This window comes from Pyrus communis, chromosome 15 (assembly GCF_041283825.1).
Source record: "Pyrus communis isolate YQ-2024b chromosome 15, ASM4128382v1, whole genome shotgun sequence".
In the NCBI taxonomy this organism is placed as follows: domain Eukaryota; kingdom Viridiplantae; phylum Streptophyta; class Magnoliopsida; order Rosales; family Rosaceae; genus Pyrus; species Pyrus communis.
Genome location: NC_142579.1, coordinates 2,881,818 through 2,904,367, shown reverse-complemented (window position 1 = coordinate 2,904,367; position 22,550 = coordinate 2,881,818). Strand labels below are relative to the sequence as shown.

General features: G+C 38.7%; 3 protein-coding genes and 1 pseudogene across 7 annotated transcripts; 2 read left to right on the top strand and 2 right to left on the bottom strand.

The window, feature by feature from the left end:
* The first annotated feature begins 301 nt into the window (after positions 1 to 301).
* LOC137742928 (F-box protein CPR1) lies at positions 302 to 3,612 on the top strand. 4 transcript variants are annotated; one of them, XM_088686593.1, is made up of 4 exons: positions 311 to 550; positions 712 to 794; positions 1,934 to 2,044; positions 2,192 to 3,612. In XM_088686593.1, the coding sequence occupies exon 4, from the start codon at positions 2,221 to 2,223 to the stop codon at positions 3,478 to 3,480; it is 1,260 nt and encodes a 419-aa protein (XP_088542719.1). In that variant the 5' UTR covers positions 311 to 550; positions 712 to 794; positions 1,934 to 2,044; positions 2,192 to 2,220; the 3' UTR covers positions 3,481 to 3,612. The 4 variants fall into 4 exon arrangements, with proteins under 4 accessions (XP_088542717.1, XP_088542719.1, XP_068338982.2 ...); XM_088686592.1 differs by having other exon boundaries at positions 411 to 550; positions 1,814 to 2,044; XM_088686591.1 differs by lacking the exon at positions 1,934 to 2,044 and having other exon boundaries at positions 302 to 550.
* Positions 3,613 to 5,950: 2,338 nt separating this feature from the next.
* Positions 5,951 to 11,133, top strand: AMK2 (adenosine monophosphate kinase). The gene is made up of 7 exons (XM_068449578.2): positions 5,951 to 6,382; positions 6,467 to 6,562; positions 6,940 to 7,068; positions 7,153 to 7,287; positions 7,578 to 7,724; positions 7,900 to 7,974; positions 10,716 to 11,133. The coding sequence occupies exons 1-7, from the start codon at positions 6,155 to 6,157 to the stop codon at positions 10,818 to 10,820; spliced, it is 915 nt and encodes a 304-aa protein (XP_068305679.2). The 5' UTR covers positions 5,951 to 6,154; the 3' UTR covers positions 10,821 to 11,133.
* An 832-nt stretch (positions 11,134 to 11,965) lies between these two features.
* On the bottom strand, positions 11,966 to 14,629 carry LOC137710519 (serine/threonine-protein kinase-like protein CCR4 pseudogene; annotated as a pseudogene). Its single transcript, XR_015957305.1, has one exon. The product of XR_015957305.1 is annotated as a serine/threonine-protein kinase-like protein CCR4 pseudogene (transcript).
* Positions 14,630 to 15,591: 962 nt separating this feature from the next.
* Positions 15,592 to 21,290, bottom strand: LOC137710509 (receptor protein-tyrosine kinase CEPR2). Its single transcript, XM_068449555.2, has 3 exons — positions 20,604 to 21,290; positions 16,393 to 19,110; positions 15,592 to 16,134 (listed from the first exon to the last, which is right to left on the bottom strand). Exons 2-3 carry the CDS (start codon positions 18,953 to 18,955, stop codon positions 15,737 to 15,739), a joined length of 2,961 nt encoding a protein of 986 aa, XP_068305656.2. The 5' UTR covers positions 18,956 to 19,110; positions 20,604 to 21,290; the 3' UTR covers positions 15,592 to 15,736.
* Positions 21,291 to 22,550: the final 1,260 nt, after the last annotated feature.

Here is a 22,550-nt window from a genome sequence, read left to right as displayed (position 1 = left end):
GACTTGGTAGGCCAAAAGTAATTGTATTCCCATTTGACATTTGGAAGAGACTGCACTTAATTTTCTTCCAAAATTTCAAAATTAGATTGAACGAGATCACATTTTCTCCTTTTTTTTTCATAAAATAAAAAGATTGTGATATTAACAAACCAATTTTTATATCTCACACATTCTTATTAATTTGAAGTCATTGATAATTTTTTTATTCATTTGATTTGATAGCCGAAATTGAGAATGATGTATGAAAAGTAAAAACGAATGTGTAAATTGCCTTACACGAAATAAAATAGTATTAAATTGCGAGGGACACGCTTCAACCGAAGAGAGAGAGAGAGGGCACGGGGCACCAGCTGGCGTTGTGGGTAACGGAAGACGAGCATTTCTCCTTTGGTTTGGTCGTGGTCTTGGTCGTCGCCTTTGTCGTATAAGTGGGGTGGTAGTAGTAAGTAGCTTTTGTTTCAGTTTTCATTCTCTCTACAAAATTCCGAGACGCAGACGTCGTGAATTTCGATCACTTTCGCCTGACGAATCAATCACAATCATCGATCAGGTAATCCCATGATCCCATTCCAATTCCAATCGCAGGGAATTTGAGATATGATCCCAATTCCCAACTCTTTTTTTTTTTTTTACCATTTCACATTCACTTCGTACAATTGAATTAATTCTTCTTGATTCTGGGTTCTCTCTTTTGAAAAATTTACTCAAAAGTTGCGATCCTCGGCGTAACGGAAATGTTGCTTCTTTGTGACTGAAGGGTCACATTTTTGAGTCGTGGAAGCCTGCAAAGCAAGGTAAGGCTGCTTACCGTAGAATTAGACGTTCCCCGACCCTCGTAAAGCGGGACCCTTGTTAGCTTGGGGCGCCCTTTTTTAGTGAACTACCGTTGAATTTCCCTCTCTTTTTTTCCTGCTTGCGATTAGATCTAGGGAGGGAGGGCCGGCTGCTTGCTTTGTGGACCACCGGTCCTGCCACCGTGGATGTTTTGGTGTGGTGTGATGTGGTGTTTGTCAAATAAATAGTTACTTGTTCTTTGCTAACCAGTCTGTTTCTGAATTGAATTTGATCAACAAAAGTCAAGTCGTAGTCTGTCTTAATTAATGGCTTCATTACTATTACTACCCTGAAATTATATGCATATATATATGTGTGTGTGTGTGTGTGTGTGTGTGTGTATAATGATTTGTTTGGCAATCTTGCTCTAAAACGACACCGAGGTTTGGTTTGGATCATTTTATATATGGTAGAGGAGGAGGAGGGTGTAGTGTAAGAATTGTGAAGCAGTTTCTGTTTTCTTTGATTCATGTCGATTGCGATCGGTGGGGTGCTGTAGTTGGATGATTACTATTGTTGTTAGTTTGGTACGCTGCGGAGGCAATGCATCAACCTATTTTTGTGAAGTAATCGGTAGCCACTAGGATGCAGCAAATATCCTCAGGAGCTCTGTGCAGAGGTTGGGGGTTAAGTTTCTAGAGTGGCTGTCGAGGTGTTGCAGAGAAGCTTTGACACTTGTCTCATTTGTGCGCATAAATCTGGCATACTAGTGCATAGTTGGCTAGATTTTAGAGCCTTTTTTACTAGGGCACACTCCCCGTCATGAATTATATTCTTAATACCTTTTGAGCTTCTTTTGGTCCCAAGCAAGTTAGATGTCATCCTAAGTAGGACCTTCTGAATAGCATGCCCCAGCGTAGTCGTACCTGGTCCTTTTATACTGGCTTAACTCAAGAATGATTGTAGCTTGTAGCGGTACATATGGTGTGTGCTCATTGGTCGCAGTATCAACCGTTATCTGGGTTGTATTCCTTATTAGGCCCTGCAGGGGTTGATGAGCTTTTGGGCAATAATTGGTAGGTCTGGTACGCGAGCCCAACAGAGGAGGCTTCCTCTGTGGGTTTGCAAGTCGAGGCTTCACCTACCTCATTTGATGCAGGGTGAGATCGTGCATAGTTTTCCCGTGTTGGTTTGAGGGGTACAGTGAAAGCGGCATCCTTCAGTTCACTTGTAATATTCTCATTGGGCGGTGGAAATAGGTTTCCACATAGTACGTTTCATAACTTCATTTGATGCTTTCCTGAAAGCTGCCAAGCCATTGTTATCCTCACTCTCTTGTTTTATATTTTATTTTTGGCTTATTTAATACTTACTTCATTTGGAAATGAATGTTTGTAACGTTATCCTTTATTTGTAGGTGTCAAGTGCTGAAACTAAAAGGCCATAATGGAGAAATTAATTGGAAACAAGAATGCAGGCTTATTAAGGTCAGTGGAGGAGAGATCGTTGACCAAGAAATTAGAGGAAGGGAAAAAACAGTGGCCAGAAGCACAAGCCCCTTACCTCCATAAAGATTGTATATCAAATATCCTTGTGCGACTTCCTCTCGACTCTCTTCAAAGGTCAAGGTTTGTCTGCAAGCCTTGGTATAACATAATTAAAAACCCCAAATTCATTGATGCTCATCTCCATCGTTCTGAATCTGTTTTGATCTTTCTATCACCAATTCCAAAGGACAGTTTGTACCCTTATTCTAAGGCTTCTATACCACGAGAAAAGCCAAACACTGTCTCGGTTGAACTAAAACTTCTTCATCCAAACCCTATCCCCATTTTTGGCCACCCTCTCATAAACTCTCCAATGTATTCTGTCCAGTTTTTGGACTTCAAAAATGATAAGAGTGAGATAGGAGAGTACAATTTAAAATGCTCGGGCAAGATCAGAGCCACCTGCAATGGGCTAATTTTGCTTGATAACATGGTGAAGAAAGGAGGACTGGCAGTCATGAATCCTGTGACTAGGAAGCTGATTGCACTTCCTCTGGGTACTTTATCTCATCCACATCGTGAATCCTATGGTTTTATACTGAATGATGTTACGGGTGAATACAAAGTAGTCCACTTGTTTCGGGATGAGTTGGGGTTTGACAGCTGTGAGATTTTGAGTCTTTGGACACAAGCATGGAGAGAGGTAAATGGCCCTCCATTCAGGCTCCTTCGTTGGTTTGGATATGCACCTGTTTCAGCCATTGGAGGTCTTCACTGGATTCCTCAAGTTGACCGCAGCGATTACATAGTATCTATGGAAGTTGAGAAGGAGAAGTTTCACCAAATACCGCTCCCAAAACCCAGCCGAACTCATGACAGGATCCTTGAAATGGGTGGCCTTTTGAGTTTTGTCATTCATGAGGACGTGAACCATATCGACATTTGGATCTTGAAAGGTTTGTGTGGGGAAGTCTGGACAAAGAATCACAGTATCACAGTGGGTTCCGTCATAGACATGGTTCCTCTTTTCAGTTTAAGAATCAAGGGAGACATTATTTTCAAGAGAGACGAAGATGGCTCGTTGTATGCTTATAGTTTTCGAGACCAAGAGATGAGGAAGGTCGACATGGTAAATGGATGTATCCAGCGGTCTTACATGCCTCATGTCAACACCCTCGTTTCATGGATGGAAGCAAGTCAGGACATGTCTGATGATTGATCTTTCAGCAATGGTGTGTATATATAAAACATTGACTATCAGCTTAAACTTGAATCTCCCTTTTGTATCTTATATATACACTTTGGTTTTACCCCTTAATCTATATTGCTACTATTTGGGTTGATCACAAAATTGTCCATGAGCTTGTCCCCCCTCCCCTTTCATTTTCAGTCTCGACTGGAGTGGCATTTAAGTTTTTTTCGTCAACTCCGTCTATTTTTTCTGTTAAATGAAGGGGTAAACAATTCAAAAATTGATGTTACAATCTTATATTTGGTAAACTTTTCGTTTTACAGATACAAAAAACGAGTGTAAAATGCATTTGGTAGACTGTTTTTAAAGAATTGAACTTACAAGTAAAAAACACAACTAATTTTTCCATTAGATAAAATTACTTATAGTGAATTTCTCCCTATAATTTAGGTCATTAATTCACAGGAACAATATTCTAAGAAATGGGCATGGTTCGAGATGGACCGCTATCCCAAACCCATGCCCATTTTCACTCATATTATTCGATTCGGATGTGACAAAAATTCTAAAGGATATCATACCAAATTAATTTTGGATGATTTGGTTCGGGCAGTTTGGACCTAAACCTAATAATCATTAGCCCAATTATAACAATAAAAATCTATAATTTACTACATAACTTTTATTTTCTAGCATCAAACCATCCTAAAAATTAAGATGTTACCAAAGTTCAAGGGCTAGTAACAAATATAGTTACAACTTAAGAGTCAATAACTTCACAGTTTCAACCTTCAATTTTAAGTACGGGTCATATTTTCTTCCTTTGTAAGTGAGAGATTATAAATTTAAATTTTGTGGATGATGAGTTTGATAGCAATTTATTCTCTTACACCTTAATGTAAAATAAATATGTAATGGTCAATCAAGTTCAGTTTAAGGCAGTTCACAAAGCTCAAAATTTTAGCCAACCCAATTGTTACACTTTGATTTTTTTTTTAAACAAACGATATAATCTACACTAAGAGGATTTCGCTGATTTGGGTTCTTTAACTTGTTATTTGAAGTCAAAATCAAACCAATTTACTCCCCTCACCCCCAAAAGGTGAGTTTGTAAATGTATCGTTGCATAAAAAATTAAACTAAAATGGTCATTTTCATATAATAATATATTTATACTAAAGTCTTCCATAGTGGACAGGAAATTAAGTGTGATATTAATAATATAAAAATCAAACTCCTATAGCAGCTGAAAATCTGAGTGTTATGAGTTCTTATTTTCAATTTAATATATTGAACTCATATATAAGATACCTATACAATATATACCAAGAGAAAGAAATGAAGTAACCAATCATAAAATAGAGATAAAACAAAAGTAGACGGGTCCCACATTTAATATATTAAACTCATCCTACAATGACAATATATTAGACTCACACTAATGTAGCAGTAGTGTTAGCAAACTCAAGTTGTCTGATTCCTATTTATAAGTATCACACTCACTCAAAATTTTATGGAAGGCCTTACAAGTTAAGAGGAATGTTCATAAAATAAAAATGTAGTAATAAGTGGTAGATGACTACTGCAGTTAGGCCCCGTTTGGTTTTTATTTTATTTTTTTACCAAAAACTAATTCACTTTACAGTTATGCAATAAGAAGTGTTTGGAAAAAAATAAAAACTTTCGCTTATTTTGAAAGTAATGTCCTCTGGATAGTAGCTTTTAAAAGGAGTTTGTAGGTTGCTTTTAAAAGCTATTTTCAAAAAAAAAACAAAGTTGAGTCTTTAATGGATATTTTATACCCTTCTTTAATCATTCTACGTTTATTTTCTTTGTCGGAGAACAAAGTGAGTTCACTACCTACCACTACAACCACTACCCTTGCACAATCACCACCATTACCACCACCCGTCATTGCCACCGCAGCAGCAGCAGCCGCCACCACCACCACCATCACAACCACAATTGCCACCACTACCACCCATACCACTGCTGTCCCCACCACCATCACCACAACCATTTGCAGTTGCCATCACCACCATTGTCCTTACCATCACCGTCGTCACCACCATCTTGGCCCACACCACCATGCCTATTTTTGTCATATACACGATTATATCACTTTTATATTAAAATTTACCAAACTACCTTTCGTACTCACAACACTCTCAAAATACAATTTATCAAACACCTAATCACTTCATTTTACAAACTAATCTATCCACATACTCATGTTTACCTTTTATAGACCCATCTCAATTTTTGGTCACGAATCAAAGGAATCAAAGATGATCAAATGACATAAATCTTTTTTTTAAACAAACGATATTATCTACACTAAGGAATAGAGGTGGACTTAGTCTTACAATGAGCTAACAATAATATAGTTCAAATTCGCCTTAGCAAGAATTGAACTTATGATCTATCACTTACAAATAAAGAGAAATACCACTAAATGATAGAAATTAATAAAGTTGTATAAAAAATGTACACGGATAGCTTCACCCTTATTCCATGTCTTCGGAAAAACTAGAATCCCATGTTTGGCCGCATGGATGCCCACCGCTAGATAATAGCCGAAGCCAAATCTTAAATATTAACGCTACAGTTGTACTTAACGGTGGATGTGAAGCTCTGCGCAGTGAAGTCTACCCGCCGAGAGAGAGAGAGAGAGAGAACGCGCGTGCAAGGAAGAGAGAGAATGGCTTGCAATGTAAGTGTAGTCCACCAAGCAATGGCATCCGCCATAGCACAGCCTAACAAAGCTCCTCCTCAGCTCCCCTGCGCACATCTGTCTTCGTCTTCCAATTCAAAGCCCAAGCCTTTCAAGCTCCTTCGATCCTCCCAATCTTCTTTCGCTTCCACCTTCTCCCCCTCTCGCCCTCAAACCCTAATTCCCTCTCGTTCCAGCAAAGCTCCCAATTTCCTGGTACGCATTTACCCTCCCACCACAATTTCTTGTTTCTGTTTATTTTTTTAGTTAATTTTATTGATTATTATTGTTGTTTAATAGGTTGTAGGTTGTGGCAAGGCGGAGCCGCTAAGAATAATGATATCGGGGGCGCCTGCTTCCGGTAAAGGAACGCAGTGCCAGCTGATTACTCAGAAAGTGAGTTCTTGCTATTACGAAATTTTATGCCTAATTGTTTTGATTTGCTGGTTCTATCTGCAACTTGGGGACTTTTACTACTCGAAAGCGCAATGATACCAATGTTTTATTTGCCTCAGAGGAGTCCCATTTTGTACAATTTTCATGCAGTTTTTGTTTGCCTAAGATATAATGGGTATGCACGTAAAGCAATTGATTGATTTCGGATGATTGTATGTGTAATGTATGTATCTTCGTGACGCTAAAATTTGAGGCCGGAGAAGTTTTCAAATTGTTATGAATTTATAGCATTGTGTATATAAGTTACTACTTACCACTTTATGTCATGATTTTCTCATGACGAAAGCAGATTGAATCAAGTCATCCTCTATATGCAGTATGGTTTAGTGCACGTCGCTGCTGGAGATTTACTTAGAGCAGAAATTGCTTCTGGGAGTGAAAATGGAAGGCGTGCGAGGGAGTACATGGAACAAGGAAAATTGGTTCCGGATGAAATAGTTGTCATGGTAGGGAGTACATGGAACAAGGAGAATTTATTTATGTTGACATTTTGTCATGCTAGTGATGATTCCTTGGTTTTAATCCTGTAGATGGTGAAAGACCGTCTATTGCAGCCAGATTCTCAAGAAAAAGGTTGGCTTTTGGATGGGTACCCTAGGAGCTCATCGCAAGCAATTGCTCTTAAGGAATTAGGCTTCAAGCCGGATCTTTTCATTCTACTAGAAGTAAGGATTAGTTTTTGCTGCTGTTGGCGTTTACTGTTTTATAATTGTTCAAACATTGTACATAAATGGGAGATAGTCTTGAAGAAGCAACGTTGCATATTTTAGTTCTTTTATTTGATTTTTTTTTTTAGTTTAAAAGCCAGGAAAATTGTTTTATATCACAAATTTTAGCTTTTCTGATGCATTGAGGGGAAAAAAAAAAAAGAACAATGGAAATTTTCGTTTGTTGGATGCAAAAAGTCAGTGTGAGCTTCACAACTGTTGTTAACCATCTGACTTTTGATTTGCAGGTCTCAGAAGATATTCTTGTTGAGAGAGTTGTTGGAAGAAGGTTAGATCCTATTACTGGAAAGATATACCATTTGAAGTATTCTCCGCCAGAGACCCAAGAGATAGCGTCAAGGCTCACCCAACGTTTTGATGATACAGAAGAAAAGGTAAATTTTGAATCATTCTTCCAATTCATAATACTTTGACTTCAAGGTGATCAATTATCATTGTTCTCTTGTTTAATAGATTTTCTTAATTCTTTGATAGTCCATGTAGGTTTTTAATCAAGTATAGCCACTTAGCGACTAAATTATATTTATTTTTATTTTACTTCAACAAAAGGTGAAATTGCGATTACACACTCATCATCAGAATGTGGAGGCGGTACTTTCAATGTACGAAGACATAACAGTTAAGGCATGTATATAATCTCTCTCTCTCTCTCTCTCTAATGTGTGTATGTGATGCCTCTTGTTTAAAAAAAAAATTGCATATATTTATTTGCACAATGTACATATCCGTGTAGTACTCAATGTGTGTATTTACTTGTACACCCTATGTGCATGTTCTATTTATTCTTATATGTGTATGCTATTTACTTGTATTCCTGTTGTCTATTGATATCTAGTCTGCTGCTAATATGATGTGAAATCAACTTAGGATATCAATGTTTGTTGATAGCTAGTCTTCAGTGGTTTAAACATTCTTGTCTCATCAACCATTTTATCATTTGTTTAATTTCATAGCTGGATATTAGAACAAATGATCCACGTATTTGGGGTGTCCAACTATATCCTTGCCTGAACATGTGCTATTGACGCTAGTATGTTAGGTTAAGGATGAAAAATATTGACCGATGTTCTGATGGGTCAGCCAATATATTGATATTTTCCTATAGAGATACAAATAAGGGGAGAAGCAATTCCTTCCATGGTATCTCTGCTATTGTTTGTTTCTGCAGGATTAGTTTCACACCCTTTCTTGGCCTGTCACCACGGGCGTCAAGCCCCTGGATAGATTCCAGTTATCTTTTATTATCTTTTAATTTCAACTTTTATGTATTTTTGCTTCCTCTAGTCTACCAAATTCTGCTGTCCAATCCCATCCTACCTCATCTTACATGCCCACCATGAGCCCAAAGACCCACCTACCAGCATGAGCTAGCTGAACCTAAATGCCATGGAGGCTGGAGACCAGCCAACCCAATGGAGACCTCATATTTCCTCACTATTATAAAATATGAAATTTTTGCAGTCGTAGCAACATCATCTTTCTAAAGCATTATTCTAATCAATTGGGAGTGCTTTATGTATCATCCGTTTACTAATCATGGTTGTCTTCGAGACTACCTCCACTATAAGAATAAAGTCACACGATGGGAAAGTGTCTTGAAATTCAACACCTTGATTGCAATCTGCAGGAAAGGAATTCCAGGAAAGTATATCCTTGTGCTTATCATATAGATGATATCTAAGTAGCTTAATACAACACTTGTGTCTGAAGCCAAGATGAGGTGCTGTTCCCTTCTCATATTCCCATTTCAAATTGTCAATCTTCATATATCCAAGAGGCAGTGCTGATTACCCAAGGGTAGAGTTGTAAAATAAAACTTATTAAAAGGTCAGTAGGGAAAAGGGTTATTTATTTGTTAGTGTTGTTTATTTTATATTTTGGAGAGGGTGGGGAGGAATAGAAAAAGGAAAAGGAAGAATCACTTCACCTCACTCATTTCTTATTCTTTTTTAACAATTTATTAAGGTTTGTTTTCTTGATATACTTGCTCATTTTCGGCGTTACTCTACTCATAATTGTACACCTATGCAATTGCAAGTTTGCACCAGCATAGCCCACCATGACGAAAAAGTTTTCAGTGTGCCGGGAACATTGCCGATACATCGTGTCATAATATAAGTGGTTGAAATTATTTTTTTAAAGTATCCAATCATTTGTAATATGACACTTGGTGTACCGGGCCGTGTTCCCGGCCCACTGAAAAGTCTCTTCACCTTGACAGCTAAGTCTGGTTTTCTGATAACATAAACGGTGTAAAGTCAAGCCTAGTAGCAGGCTCCATGGGCATATTCTTTTCCTGGGAGAAAAAAAAGTGCCTGCTAAACTGTCTTTCTCCAAGGTAGCTAACTTTATAAAAAATTGTGTCATATGGTATCATGATATCATGAAGTGAAGGATCCTAAATAAACAGACCTGTTCTCGTAGACCCCAGGGTCCAAGGAAATTGTGGTCACCCCCATTTCAATCTCAATCCAGATGGTCACTTAACTTTTTTATTGTGCTTTCTTCTCCAATGTTAAATTAAGATCGAATGGTGGATCACCATGATTTCCTTGGACCCTGGGGTCTAGGAGAACGGGAGTCCCTAAATAAACATATGCATAGGTTGATCATGGTATCATAAAATTTGTAGATGTATAACTTGCTGGGGTTAATTGAATTTTTTTTTCTTTTTCTTTTCTGTGAAAAGTACTGCAGAATTTATTTCTTGACTGTTGACACCCCTCCCTCTTCACATTGCTGATGCCTTTAACCAAGTCATTTTGTTGTGCTTATAAGCTTAAAGCAAATTATGATGGTTATGAGATGGCAGAAGTTTGACATGGGATGAGTGTCAAATAGTTAGAATGGATTATGTTTTTTATTTTTGGGAAAATTACACCAATACCATCTGATCTATAGCCGTTGTTTCCGTTTTCCACTTGGAAAAGAATTGAGTGAGTTGGCCACTTCGTTACAATTTTGCTGCACTGTGGCACCTATAGCCTACCTCCCGCCAAACTTTTTTGTCAAAAAAGTTGCACATGATTCGCAGGTCAGCCTGTTTGAAGGGTATTTTGAGTTCTAAGATGTCAATACACACTCTGTTGAAAGGGTTATGTGCAAAGTACATGCAACTTTTTGGACAGAAAAAAGAACAGAGTTAGTCATAGGTTGCCTATTGCAATTAGATTAAACTGAGGTGGGTGACTCCATTTTCTTTATCCAGGTGGCAAATTGCAACAAGGCCTAAAATACAGGTGCTATTTGCATAATTTGCCTTTTATAGGCAACCGTTGGGATGAGATTGCATACTGTATGATGAAAATACTGTATCCATTTGATTGTGGATTATGTAACTTGGATTGTACTTCTGTTTGCTTCAGATTAATGGAAGTCTTGCCAAGGAGGATGTGTTTGCCGAAGTTGACAGTGCGCTGACTAGACTTGTTGAGAAAAGAAAGTCGACTTCAGAATCTCTAGCGGCATAGAAGGTGAAGTGTTCCTATTCTTACAAGTTTAGTTCAAGTCGGTAATTTTGCACAATTTGGTTGTTAGGCTATGCTTGCAATCTCCTGCGAACGGAGACCCAACTTCTACATGTCTTATGGAAAGGTCAGCCCTAAAAAAAGAAAAGAAGTAAATAAGTTAACACTCATATTGTGTTAGACCACAGTTATTTATTTTCAAGGCATATGAGTCAGCTTAAATTCCGAGTACATTTGTTTTATAATCACAACTCGGATAATATTTTGAATCAAAATTGGAGCGATATGGAGAAATATTGTTTATTTCCTTTTTCTATCCTGGTATTTGGCTAAGCGACACAGTGGGTCAATTATATTTATGTGTTGAGTTTGAACCTTTGATGTCCTGTATTAAAATCAAGAGTTTTTAAGAAAACTTTAGAGAATTGAAGTTTGGTGCTACGGTGCATCACCAAAACTAGCTCACAGGGTTATTACAAACAGAGTCTTAGCTACGCTCGTTGTATCATTAAATAAACGACAGTGATACCTGAGATCCATATTATAGCAATATAGCCACAATTAGCAAGGTCATCCGCAATTATGTTTTTCTTCTAGTACACATGAATTAATTGCAGTCCCAAACCCGTCTCATGTACAGTCTAGTATTATCACTCAAAGAATGAAGAATAAAGATTTCTGTATGTTATACAAACCACTATATTGTGGCCATAACAAACAATGGACTGAACTTAAATTTATTTTAATCGGTCACAACCTATCCCAATCAACCTACCAAATAAGGCCAGGGTTTACGGTTGAGGGTTTTGTTTTGTTTAAGTAATAAAGATGAAAGAGGATGATAGCTTTGCTTGTTTTTGTGGGCCGAATATTAGATATTATACTTTTTCTTCCTTTTCAATTTTATTCTATTAGGTGTTTTTTATCAATTTATATTAGATATACTTTTACTTAAGAGCTAATGGAACATGTGATGTAAAATCAAGCGATGTTGCATTCTAGAATTCATACAGCTGACTTCACTTAATGAGATTAAGCTTCATTGTTGTTGTTGGTATTTTATTTGTTGACTTTTCCTCCAATTTGACTTGTTCTCGAAGGAGAAAAAAAATTCAAAGCTAAACCATTTGAATGAAACAAAGACCAAGTTGAAGAAAAGAAAAGGTCCTGGCTTGAAATCCAGTGGTTGCAATTTACACATATAATTATATACACTTTTTGCCTTGACCAATCAGCAAATGCCAAGAAGATTAAGAAAACAAAAAAAGTCCAATATATGCATAAAAAATTGGAAAAGGAAGTGAATGGTTTTTGCTCTACAAAACTTGACACCGTCATGGCACCATTACATCATCACGTGGATTCAGTCGTGGAACTGGAACGAGAGTGAGAAGGGTGTGCCAAAAAATAAGCCGACGCATTTTCCAAGCAACTTACAATGTGAGTCATGGTTGGCCTGTCACTACCTTGTAATCTTACACAGTCCGCTGCCAAGTACCCAACATATGCCACTGCCTCTATTTCAAACGGCGTTGGGGGTGCCACTCTTGGATCCAATATCCGGTGTATCTCGTCATTCGCAATGTACGGCACGACAAAATCAACAACATTTCTTGGCATCCCGTTCTCATTTTTGTGAATTGCGTTGTAACCGGACAACAATTCAAGCAACACCACTCCAAAGCTATAAACATCACTCTTGGAAGTTAGACGACGAAGCCTATAGTACTCCGGGTCCATGTACCCAAATGTGCCAGCTGCGCCAAGCGAAAGGTGAGTTTCTTCATCCTCCGGCCCCATCAAAGATAGGCCAAAATCGGCTACCTTGCCCCTCAATGTGTCATCCAACAGTATGTTGGATGACTTAATGTCGCGGTGTATGACTGGTGGGATTGCATACACATGTAGGTACTCGATCCCTCGGGCTGCATCAAGAGCCACTTCGATGCGCTTGGCCCAGGAGAGCAAAGGGGAGTGTGGGAGCTCGTGGAGATGGTCATGGAGGGAGCCATTTTCCAGGTATTCATACACGAGTATTCGCTCTTTTGCATCTTCAAAGAATCCAAGTAATTGAACCAAGTTCTTGTGGTTGAGGCGTGAAAGGGACTCGAGCTCATTTACAAAAGCACAGTCCTTGTCCTGCTGGCGCTTTGTGTAGCCTCCGTGTGATGAAGAGATTGACGTCTCAGCACGCTTGATAGCCACTTTTCGACCATCATCTAATGTGGCGTGGTAGACAGAGCCGTAGCTGCCAGTTCCGACCTTGTGTTCTTCGGAGAAATTGGAGGTGGCTTCGAGTAGTAGTTGCAGTGGAAATTCCTCCAAGGAAGCCCCATTGCTCACCAAATGGCTTAGCCGCTTCTCTAACACCGGTGTCCCTGCCATTGCCGCTGCACCTTGCTCGGCTTGTAACTGGGGCTGGTCATCCAAGGGGCCTGAGTCATGAACACGGGATCCTCCAACTCCAGTTTTGCAATACTTGAACACAAAGAAACATACCGACACCACCAAAGCTAAGGACCCAACACAACCGACTACAAGAAAAGCAACCATTTTTCGGCTCCACTTACTACTTCCTGATTCTGATGGCACCGGCCCCGGTGACGGCGAGGGCACCGGCCCCGGCGACGTTCCATCATTCTGCTGACAAGGTTGGCAGACTTTATATCCGTGTTCGCAGAATCTACCATAGCCTAGCAATGGATTGCTGCCGTGCGGACATTCCCTTGTACATGACCCCGGCTGCACATCACTTCCGAATACCGGGAAATTGTTTGAGGCGTTAAAAATTGGGTTGCCCCAACAATACAAGGAAAAATTGGATGATGAAACTCCGCAGAAGACGCTGCGTTTTGCTTCAATTGCCGTGAAGTATGTATCTTTCAGTGTATCGGGCATGCTGAAGTTGTTTTCCCCCCAACAAACAACTGTTCCGTTGCGCCTGAGAGCACAGCTGCGGTTTTCTCCCAACGCCAGAGACGTGAAACTCCCCTGAGGTTTCTCACCCTTCATATCTCCCCAGCAATCCAAACTGCTATCATCCGATGAGATGGCACACGCATGACCGAAACCTGCACTCACAGCTCGGTAAACATTCCCGCCATTGATAGCGCTGGGCTCCTTCCCAACCACCAAATGATTGCTTCCTAAGCAAGTAACCTTTCCGATTTGTGATACTCCGCATACAAAATTTTCTCCCACCGCGATGCTTGAAAATCCGTAGTTGTGTCTACTGATCATTCTTTTGTTAAACCAATGCCATTGCCAGCACTGGAGGCGACTACTAGTACTAGACCCATCCTCAATAAGGCCGCAAACGTGAGAATTTCCAGCAACAAGTTGCTTGAGAGGGGGGCCGTGGTAGATGCGCTTATGATTGCCAGACAACCTCCAGCAGCTCAAAGACGAATAAGTATTGGAGGAAGAAGACGGCAGGGGCCTCAAGGCGCATAAGAAGCCATCTCCGGCAACTATAGCAGTGAAGGAAGAAGAAGCGTTCTTGTTGAGACGATTTTGACTGCCGCCGCCATTGCTTCCGGTTGCAGCTGTAGGAAACTTGAAACGAGTACAATTGAGAAACGATTTCTGGTTTTGGGGATGTATGAGTGCGCAGATGAAGGTCTGGTTAGAATATTCCGAAATCGACACGGTGGAGGACAGAGAAAGAGGAAGGAAAGTAAGCAAGGAGAAGGTGATGATGAAAAGTGTTAAAGAATAAGGAGCAGCCATAGTGCAGAAACTTTCATGGCAGAGAGATGATGATGAAGAAGAAGAAGAAGAAGAATGAGAGAGAAGGGATAAATTAAGTTTGTGGTGGCAGTCTCAATTTAAACGTGTAGAAGGTGGAAGAGTCGGAGAGAGTGGACCAAAGACTCGCTTACACGCTTTTGAGAGTGTTTTTGAGGACCAAAGACCAAGTCCCTTTGAACACCTTAACTTTTGTATGCATGTATAAAGACAGAAGGGGAGCGAGAGAGAGGGGAGCGTGTGGGTCAAAGACTCGATTAAGTCCAACGTAACAAAGGATAGACAATTATTTCTTAATTTTCTTTCATAAAAAGTCTTGCTAATCTTGTTCTAAACAGGGAACTAAACTTAACCTTAGTTTAGTAGAAGAAGAAGGAAAGACTTTTTTTCTTTCTCATATTTATTTATAAATATCTAGTACAAAATACGGAAAACTATTAAGCGAATACTATCTATTTTTCTCCTATTTTCTTTTTCTATTTGCTTGTTGAGGGTTTGAATTTCACATTGAAAAAAGGAAAAACTTTGTATGTACTTATAAAAAATTGAGTTACCTCCTATGTTACCAACAATGGTTTTAAAAACGAGCCTTGCGATGTGCCTAGACGGTCTTCGAGGCGGAGCGGTGAGGAAAACGCCTCTGCCCCGCAAGAGTAGGTTTAAACGCGCTTAGGGTGGTCGAGGTGCGCCTAAGGCATCAACTAGGGCGTTTTCTTTTCAAGGTTAGGGTTTATCGTAGTGGAGAATTTTTTTTATTTGATTGTTGATTATTCTTCTACAATTAATTTTGACTTTGTATTTTTTATTTCGACTCTATATATTTGATGTCGGTTGTATTGTTATATATATTAATAATTTTAGCTCCTGTGAGGCTTCGCTTCATGCCTCAAGACTTTCGCTTAGGCGGGCTATCCATAAAACACCTTGGTTTCGCTTTCGCCTTTAAAAACATTGATTACCAATTCATTTTATACTGAACCTCAACTTCCATAATTGTCCAGCTAGGTAAAATGACAAACACACATGATGCAAGGAACAACACTTTTAAACTTTATGGTACATTTAGTAATCATATAAATGATATTAAATCCTTTACTTACATTACAAGCATTATGGAAGAAAAAATTCACACTTGCATCAAACTTTTGAACCTTGAAATTACGTAGCTACTGCTAAAACAGCAACTCATCGGTACTGGGTGAGAAATCCTTGACTTTTTTGTCGTTACCGGTATTGTTCCTGGACCGGAAACTGCAAGGATCAGCATCCGCAAGCATCTTTATAACCTCCCGCATTGTCGGGCGCAACGATGGTAGCTTCGTAGTACAAAGAACAGCAACCTTCAGGACCTTGATCATGTCATCCTGGACACTTTCATCTGCCACTTTTTCATCGAGAATCTTAACAACCGCTTCACGGTCACTGAGATGCGTTGAAACCCAGTAAACAATATCTTTTCCTTCCCCGTAATCCTCTTCAATTGGTCTCCTACCAGTTACTAGCTCTAGCAGCACAACACCGAAGCTATACACATCGCATTTTTCGTTCACTTTAGCAGTATATGCCAGCTCTGCAGGAAATTAGTTCAAAATGTTTGAATACATGCATGTTATGGAAATTTTGGATACAATCCGAATTGAATGAGACGGTCCAATATAAAAAATGAAAGCAACATCAAACCTGGTGAGCAGATTAAAATTCTAGAGTTGTAGAAAACGTCGCAGAGCAATTGATACAAGCATAGTTGAAATAAGAAACCAACGCTAACATATGTGACCAACAACGATGGAAGGATAAAAGTATGTGCTTTTGCAAATTTGAAACTCACCGGGAGCAATATAGCCATGTGTGCCGGCAAATGAGCTGTAATCAGAACCCTTCTGAGAATTCTCTGCAATCTTTGCAACCCCAAAATCAGCAACTTTTGCCTCATAATCGTCGTCGAGCAGAATGTTGGTGGATTTAATATCTCTGTGAATTATAGCTGGTGAACAATCATGGTGCAGATAAGCAATCCCCCGAGCTGCTCCCAAAGCAATCTTATACCTCTGGCACCAATCCAATTCGGGCTTCCCGCATTTAATCTCTCTGTGAAGCGCTTCAAACAAATTACCATTTGCCATGTACTCAAACACGAGAACACTAGATCCGCCCTTCACTAAACAAGCGTATAGCTTCAGTATATTTTTATGCCTAATCTTCCCCAAAATGTCCATCTCTGCAATCAAAGGCTTCATGCCATCTTCTTTCCAAAGTTGTTTGACAGCTACCGTGCCACGACCTTTCTTCAAATCTATGCGGTAAACTTTCCCTGTACTGCCACTTCCAATCAAATTTTCTTCTTCCAAATCGCATATCTCATCTGCATCTATTTCCAACTGGTGGAAAGATGCAAGTTTCCATTTCGGATCTATCTCCTTCCCCGCTTCCAAATTATTTTCTCTGTCAACCGCCTTCCCAAGCTTGAAATTCTTATAACTGACAAGCAGTAATCCAGCAAAAGCAGCAACCAACGCCGATGCTATAATAAAGAACAAAACCAGTTTATTTTCAAGCACCCTTTTTTTATTCGGCTTTTCAGTACACATGTTCATCCCAGAATTTGTGCGAGTTCTGGAATATTGATCGATGCAGAGTCCCTTGTTTCCGGCGAAGGCTTTGTCTCCTCCCATGGTCAGAAGATCAGATGGAACTCTTCCAGATAAATGATTCCCAGAAAAATCTATAGAACTTAGCTTCAGTTTCGCCAAAGCTTCAGGAATAAAACCCATGAGGTGGTTTTTCGAGACATTTAGAGAGTTCAAAGAGCTCATTAGTGATAATGTACGAGGGATATTACCAGTTAAAGAATTCGAAGCAAGATTCACGTCCACCAACTTAACACAGTTTCCCAATTCTGATGGTATTGATCCCGTCAAAGAATTGAATTCGAGATGCAAAGATGACAGCTGCTTTAGAGCACCCATTTCAGAAGGAATTTCACCAGAAAAGTTGTTACTGCTCAGATAGAGCTTCTCCAAGTTCGATAGTTCCCCAAGTTGCGGTGGAAGATAACCTGAGAAACCATTGTTCTGCAATATCAACTGATTCAAGCTGGTAGAAAACCCAATGCTGGGGGATAATTCTCCGCTGAAGTTGTTATCACTAAAATCAATCATTGTTGCGCAGGGAAGTGACCAAAATTCGGCTGGAATCTTCCCAAACAAACGGTTCTGATTGACTCTCAGCCGCTGTAGAGATTTACAACGAACATAAGAATCTGGAAACTCCCCAGAAAAATTGTTGTCCAAAGCAAGCAAGAAATTTAACCTGCCGTTTTCACAAAGAAACCTTGGGAAACCACCTGAAAACTGATTCTCGGATATGTCAATGCTTTCCAAAGGTGAGAATCTACCAAAATTGGTTGGAAATTCCCCAGAAAATCTGTTTCCGTAGATTGAGACTGATCCAAGGTGTTTCATATCGCCGAACCCAGCAGGGAATTCCCCGGAGAAATTGTTCCCAAATAACTGAAAAACCTTCAAGTTCTTGAGATTTCCCATCTCCGAAGGCAACTTCCCATAAAACTTGTTTGATGAGATATCAAATTCCCTTAGGAGGGTGAGACTAGCAAGCCCTGGTGGGATTTCTCCAGTCAAATTGTTTTGAAAAAGTTCAATCTTATTGAGGTTTTGAAGATGGGAAATGGACTCCGAGAGCTTCCCAGAGAGCTTGTTTCTCGACATATCCAACGTCTCCAATGCCTTCATTTCGTAAACAGATTCCGGAATCTCTCCTCTCAACTGGGTAAACCCCAGATGGAGCCAAGTTACGTTGGTCAAGTTTTCAAGCCCCTCAGGAATTTCACCTTCATCAAACTCATTTTCCCCAAGCACGAGAGAAACCAACCCGGTCAGATTCCCCACCCAGGATGGGAATGCGCCAGAGAAGAAGTTTGTAGAAAGATCAAGAATCTCCAATTTTCCGAGGGCAGAAAGATCGGGGATTGCTCCGACCATTTTGTTGCCGGTGAGATTTATAGTTTTAAGATTTGCGCAAAGAGTGACTTGGGCAGGAAGCTTTCCTGTAATGTTGTTGGAAGGCAGTGAAAGCGTCTCTAGGCTGTCAAGAACACCAATGGCGGGCGAAATCTCCCCCGAAAGGGACTTGTTATCAAGAGAAATTCCAATCACTTTTCCGCTAATCCCATCACAAGCAACTCCGAAGAAGTTGCAGGGCGACCGGTCAGCGGTCTCTTTCCAGGAATCGAGAACATTCAGAGGGTCCTCGAGCTGCCTCTTCAACTCAAGGAGGGCTTCAGTTTCCGTTTGACTTCCGACCGTTAGAGGCAAACATGGCGGGAAAAGCAAACCGAAGAGGAATACGGTTGGCAGCAGCAAGTACAGTGCCATTGGCAATTCAGTAATAGGTACTACTAGTAGGGGTAGAATGGTCAATTAAGGACAACGGAGCTTTAAATTTAGCGGCGACCACCACCACCACCCCTACCCCATGCCGATGCCATTATTTGAATTTGAACAAGTTCTGAGGAAGCGGAAGGAAACAGCTGTGCAGAAAAAGCCCATAAGTCAATGTCTCTGACTGCATTATCTTGATAATTTATAATTTAATAATAATAATAATTATTATTATTATTATTATTATTATTATAAAATACAGGGTTAAATTAAAGAAATTGTTATTAGCACTCCACAAAAATCTTATTTGACACTCAAAATTTTATATAATTAGAAAGAAAAATACAAAATAGTGTAGAATGTAATTTTTGAAATGCTAATAATAAGTTCCTAAATTAAAATTATTAATTTATAATGTATAATAATATTTATTAAGCCGTAGTCAATACCAACTAAGGTGACGTTAAAACGTCAATTTTGTCTGTAGCTGTGGATTCTCTTGCTTGCATATGAGAGTTATCGTTACTGTAAATTAAGACAACTTGATAATTGATTACCCTTGCAAGTCACTCATTAGTCCATCATTTCTTTTGCATATTTTCTTTTTTAAAAAGAGATAAGCTGATGGCTTACCGCGATCCATCATTTCTAGAGTTGGAAAGGTTCATAGAAATATTTCAATTTCTTTTTAACTATCATCGTTCATAAGTGCTAGGTATCGAATTTAAGACATGCAGTGTAAAATACGGGTCTGAAATTCTCCTTAATCACTGGCCACCCGTGATGGTTTTTTCCTTTGCATATTTGCGGTTTATGTTATAATTATACTGCCTACTAATTAATCAATTAAAAATTGTAAAGATGGGATCTCCTATATTCTTTTGCATATCTGAGGTTTATGTTATGATTATACTGCCTACTAATTAATGAATTAAAAATTGTAAAGAAGGGATCTCCTTTATCGCATGAAATACCATCAAATTTGAGCTATGATCTCTGAACTTAAAATCAGTGAGTATTTGTTATTGAACTTGTCATAATATGGAGCAACTATCATTTTGAATAACTTAGTTAGAACTTCCGCCAAATACCTTTTATTTTGAATGGAAGTTCTAACCGTGTTATGCAAAAGAGTCATTGATTCCCATCGTGACAAGTCCAAAAATCAGTACTCACATATTTTTAGTCCAGCTTCAATTGGACCAAAAATTTCCTCAAATTTCTTAATTAGGACTTTAACTAATTAATAAAAATTAAAGAAAGCAAAAACTTAAATTTTGCAATTACCAACTAATTAATTAAATCTACACTCGTGAGAAGAATGGTTAAACACACATAAATATTCATATTTTGAACCAGAAAAAATAGTTTAATTTTGGATTTCCCAAATTTCCTTGCCAGTATATACGGTCGTGAAAAAGGAAAGAGATTGGATTAATTTTGGGTTCTTTTTCAATAATCAAATCAGTGTTTTATTGTTGACCAAGACAAAAAGTAGTTTTTAGATAGTAATCCAATCATTAATCAAGCAGAAGCATTCATAAATTGAAAGAAAAATTTTAGAAAAAAAGAATTAATACAAGAGAATCGAAAATAATATTTAGAGTAAATAGAGGTGACAGATGAGATGAGAGTAGAGTACCTGATGGTGATCAGTTCCAAGTGAGAGGTAGATCATGTGGAGAGGAGGAAGCAGCATCATCAAGTGTTGGGCAACCAATGCCTCATCTCATCTGATGAAGAACCGATTAACAGCAGCTGGGAATTGGATCAACCAACTGGATGAATTTGGTGGCCAAATTATACAGAAGAGAAACTAACAGAAGAGAGCATGCTGTATAACTTTACTTTGTGTATGTTTGGCTGATGGGATACATATATATATATATATATGTATGTATGTATACGTAGTTTATGTGTAGATATTGAACAAGTGTTGAGCATTCATATGGTGATGGTCCATGGATGGAGACTGGATAAATAATATCTGACACTTCCTTCCTACCCACATGTTTCTTGCTTACTAACTTCACCACTCACCACTCAGTAATCTTTCAGCTACCTAGACAGACAGCGGTCGGTGGAGGAAGCAGAAGAGAAAAGGAAGAGAGAGAGAGAGAGAGAGAGAGAGTAAATAGTTCCGGCCGTACGTCGTCGAATTATTAGAGATGATGGGTATCTATGTGAGTGACGAGTGGGGGAGGGAGGCAGGGATGGAGAGAGAGCAGAGACAAAAATGCTTTATGAGCAATTTTTGGAAATTAGCGGCCTCCTCGAAAACCACGAAAAGTAATTATTGTAATATGATATTATTGATTTTTGAGTGGATGATGATGATCCCAAATTCAGTTTCCCTTTATTCATTTTACGTCTCGTTGTGTGAGATACCGGTGACCGGTGGGGAAAAGAGAAACTTTCCTTTAACGCTGTGGGATCAGGAAATATTATTGAAGAGTCAATGACAATAGTGTGCACAACGCCTAAATTTTTGGACACTTATATCATGTAAATTGTCATTTTATCGAGTTTTGGTTTGGTAGGTTTGAAGTTATTTATCAAGTCATATTGAACGTTTGTTAATAATTTTCGAGCAAGTATATCGACTGATATCAATAGCTTATGAGCGAGCATGTAGACAGATGTTAACATATGTCAAGTAAGTGTATCGAAAGATGTCCATATCAACTTATACAAAGGTATGAGGCGAGCAGATACCCTGCCTGCGCCTATAAAGGCAATTCGTCAAACAACTGTAGGGTAAATTTTCAAAGACATCTCAGATTTTCTGAGGTCAGCGCCCAGCTCTTGAAGAATTTCTAAGCTTGGAGGGTTTAGTTGACCTGCCTTGCTCCAAAGTGGATATGTCCCTAATGTAACGTGTACAATGATTGAGTATGTAATATCTTAAGTCACTAACATAAAACTTTATAAAAAAGAGATTATAAATATCAGGACAACAATGTACGTAATGTATATATATCTTTACCCTCAACAACTATCTTATGAGATTGAAATATTATCCGAAACAACTGTCTTATGAGATTGATGACTACTATTTCCATGTGATGTGTTATACAAAATAAAATTAGTGGAACCAACAAATGCCGTATGGTTGGTATTTAAGGACGAGTTTATCCCTTTCAAGCTAAGCTAAAATAATACGAACTTATTAATTCTACGCAAAAACAAAGTGGAAGTTAACAAGCCTACCTACCATGATCAAATTAAGGTTAAAAAGAAAGAAAAAAAAAAACCAAAGGAAAATAGTTTAAACCACTCTCTTGAGTATCCTTTAATTTTTCAACTACACAAAAAAATATCCTTTAATTTACTCAATTGGAAAAACGAAAGTGAAAAGTAGGCGTACTCGAATCATTATAAAAAAAAAACAAAAGTAGATAATACAATTATGAATTTGAGACAACTAAGATATGAGTCAATTACACCAACTCAACTTTTTTAAGAGAAAAGTATTACGGAAGAAAATATAAAAGGAAGTTTTAACGAAAAGCTCATAGTACTGTTCACTTTAACGAAAAATCATATTTGTGCACTAAAAAGTCAAACTTGGTACTATTCACTTTACCCT

Coding starts and splice junctions, on each gene's coding strand:
- LOC137742928 (XM_088686591.1), top strand. CDS start 2,221: ATGGAGAAATTAATTGGAAACAAGAATGCAGGCTTATTAAGGTCAGTG.
- AMK2 (XM_068449578.2), top strand. CDS start 6,155: ATGGCTTGCAATGTAAGTGTAGTCCACCAAGCAATGGCATCCGCCATA. Junction 7,069..7,152: donor CGGATGAAATAGTTGTCATG/GTAGGGAGTACA, acceptor TTAATCCTGTAG/ATGGTGAAAGACCGTCTATT. Junction 7,288..7,577: donor ATCTTTTCATTCTACTAGAA/GTAAGGATTAGT, acceptor TTTGATTTGCAG/GTCTCAGAAGATATTCTTGT.
- LOC137710509 (XM_068449555.2), bottom strand. CDS start 18,955: ATGGCACTGTACTTGCTGCTGCCAACCGTATTCCTCTTCGGTTTGCTT. Junction 16,135..16,392: donor ACATGGCTATATTGCTCCCG/GTGAGTTTCAAA, acceptor AATTTCCTGCAG/AGCTGGCATATACTGCTAAA.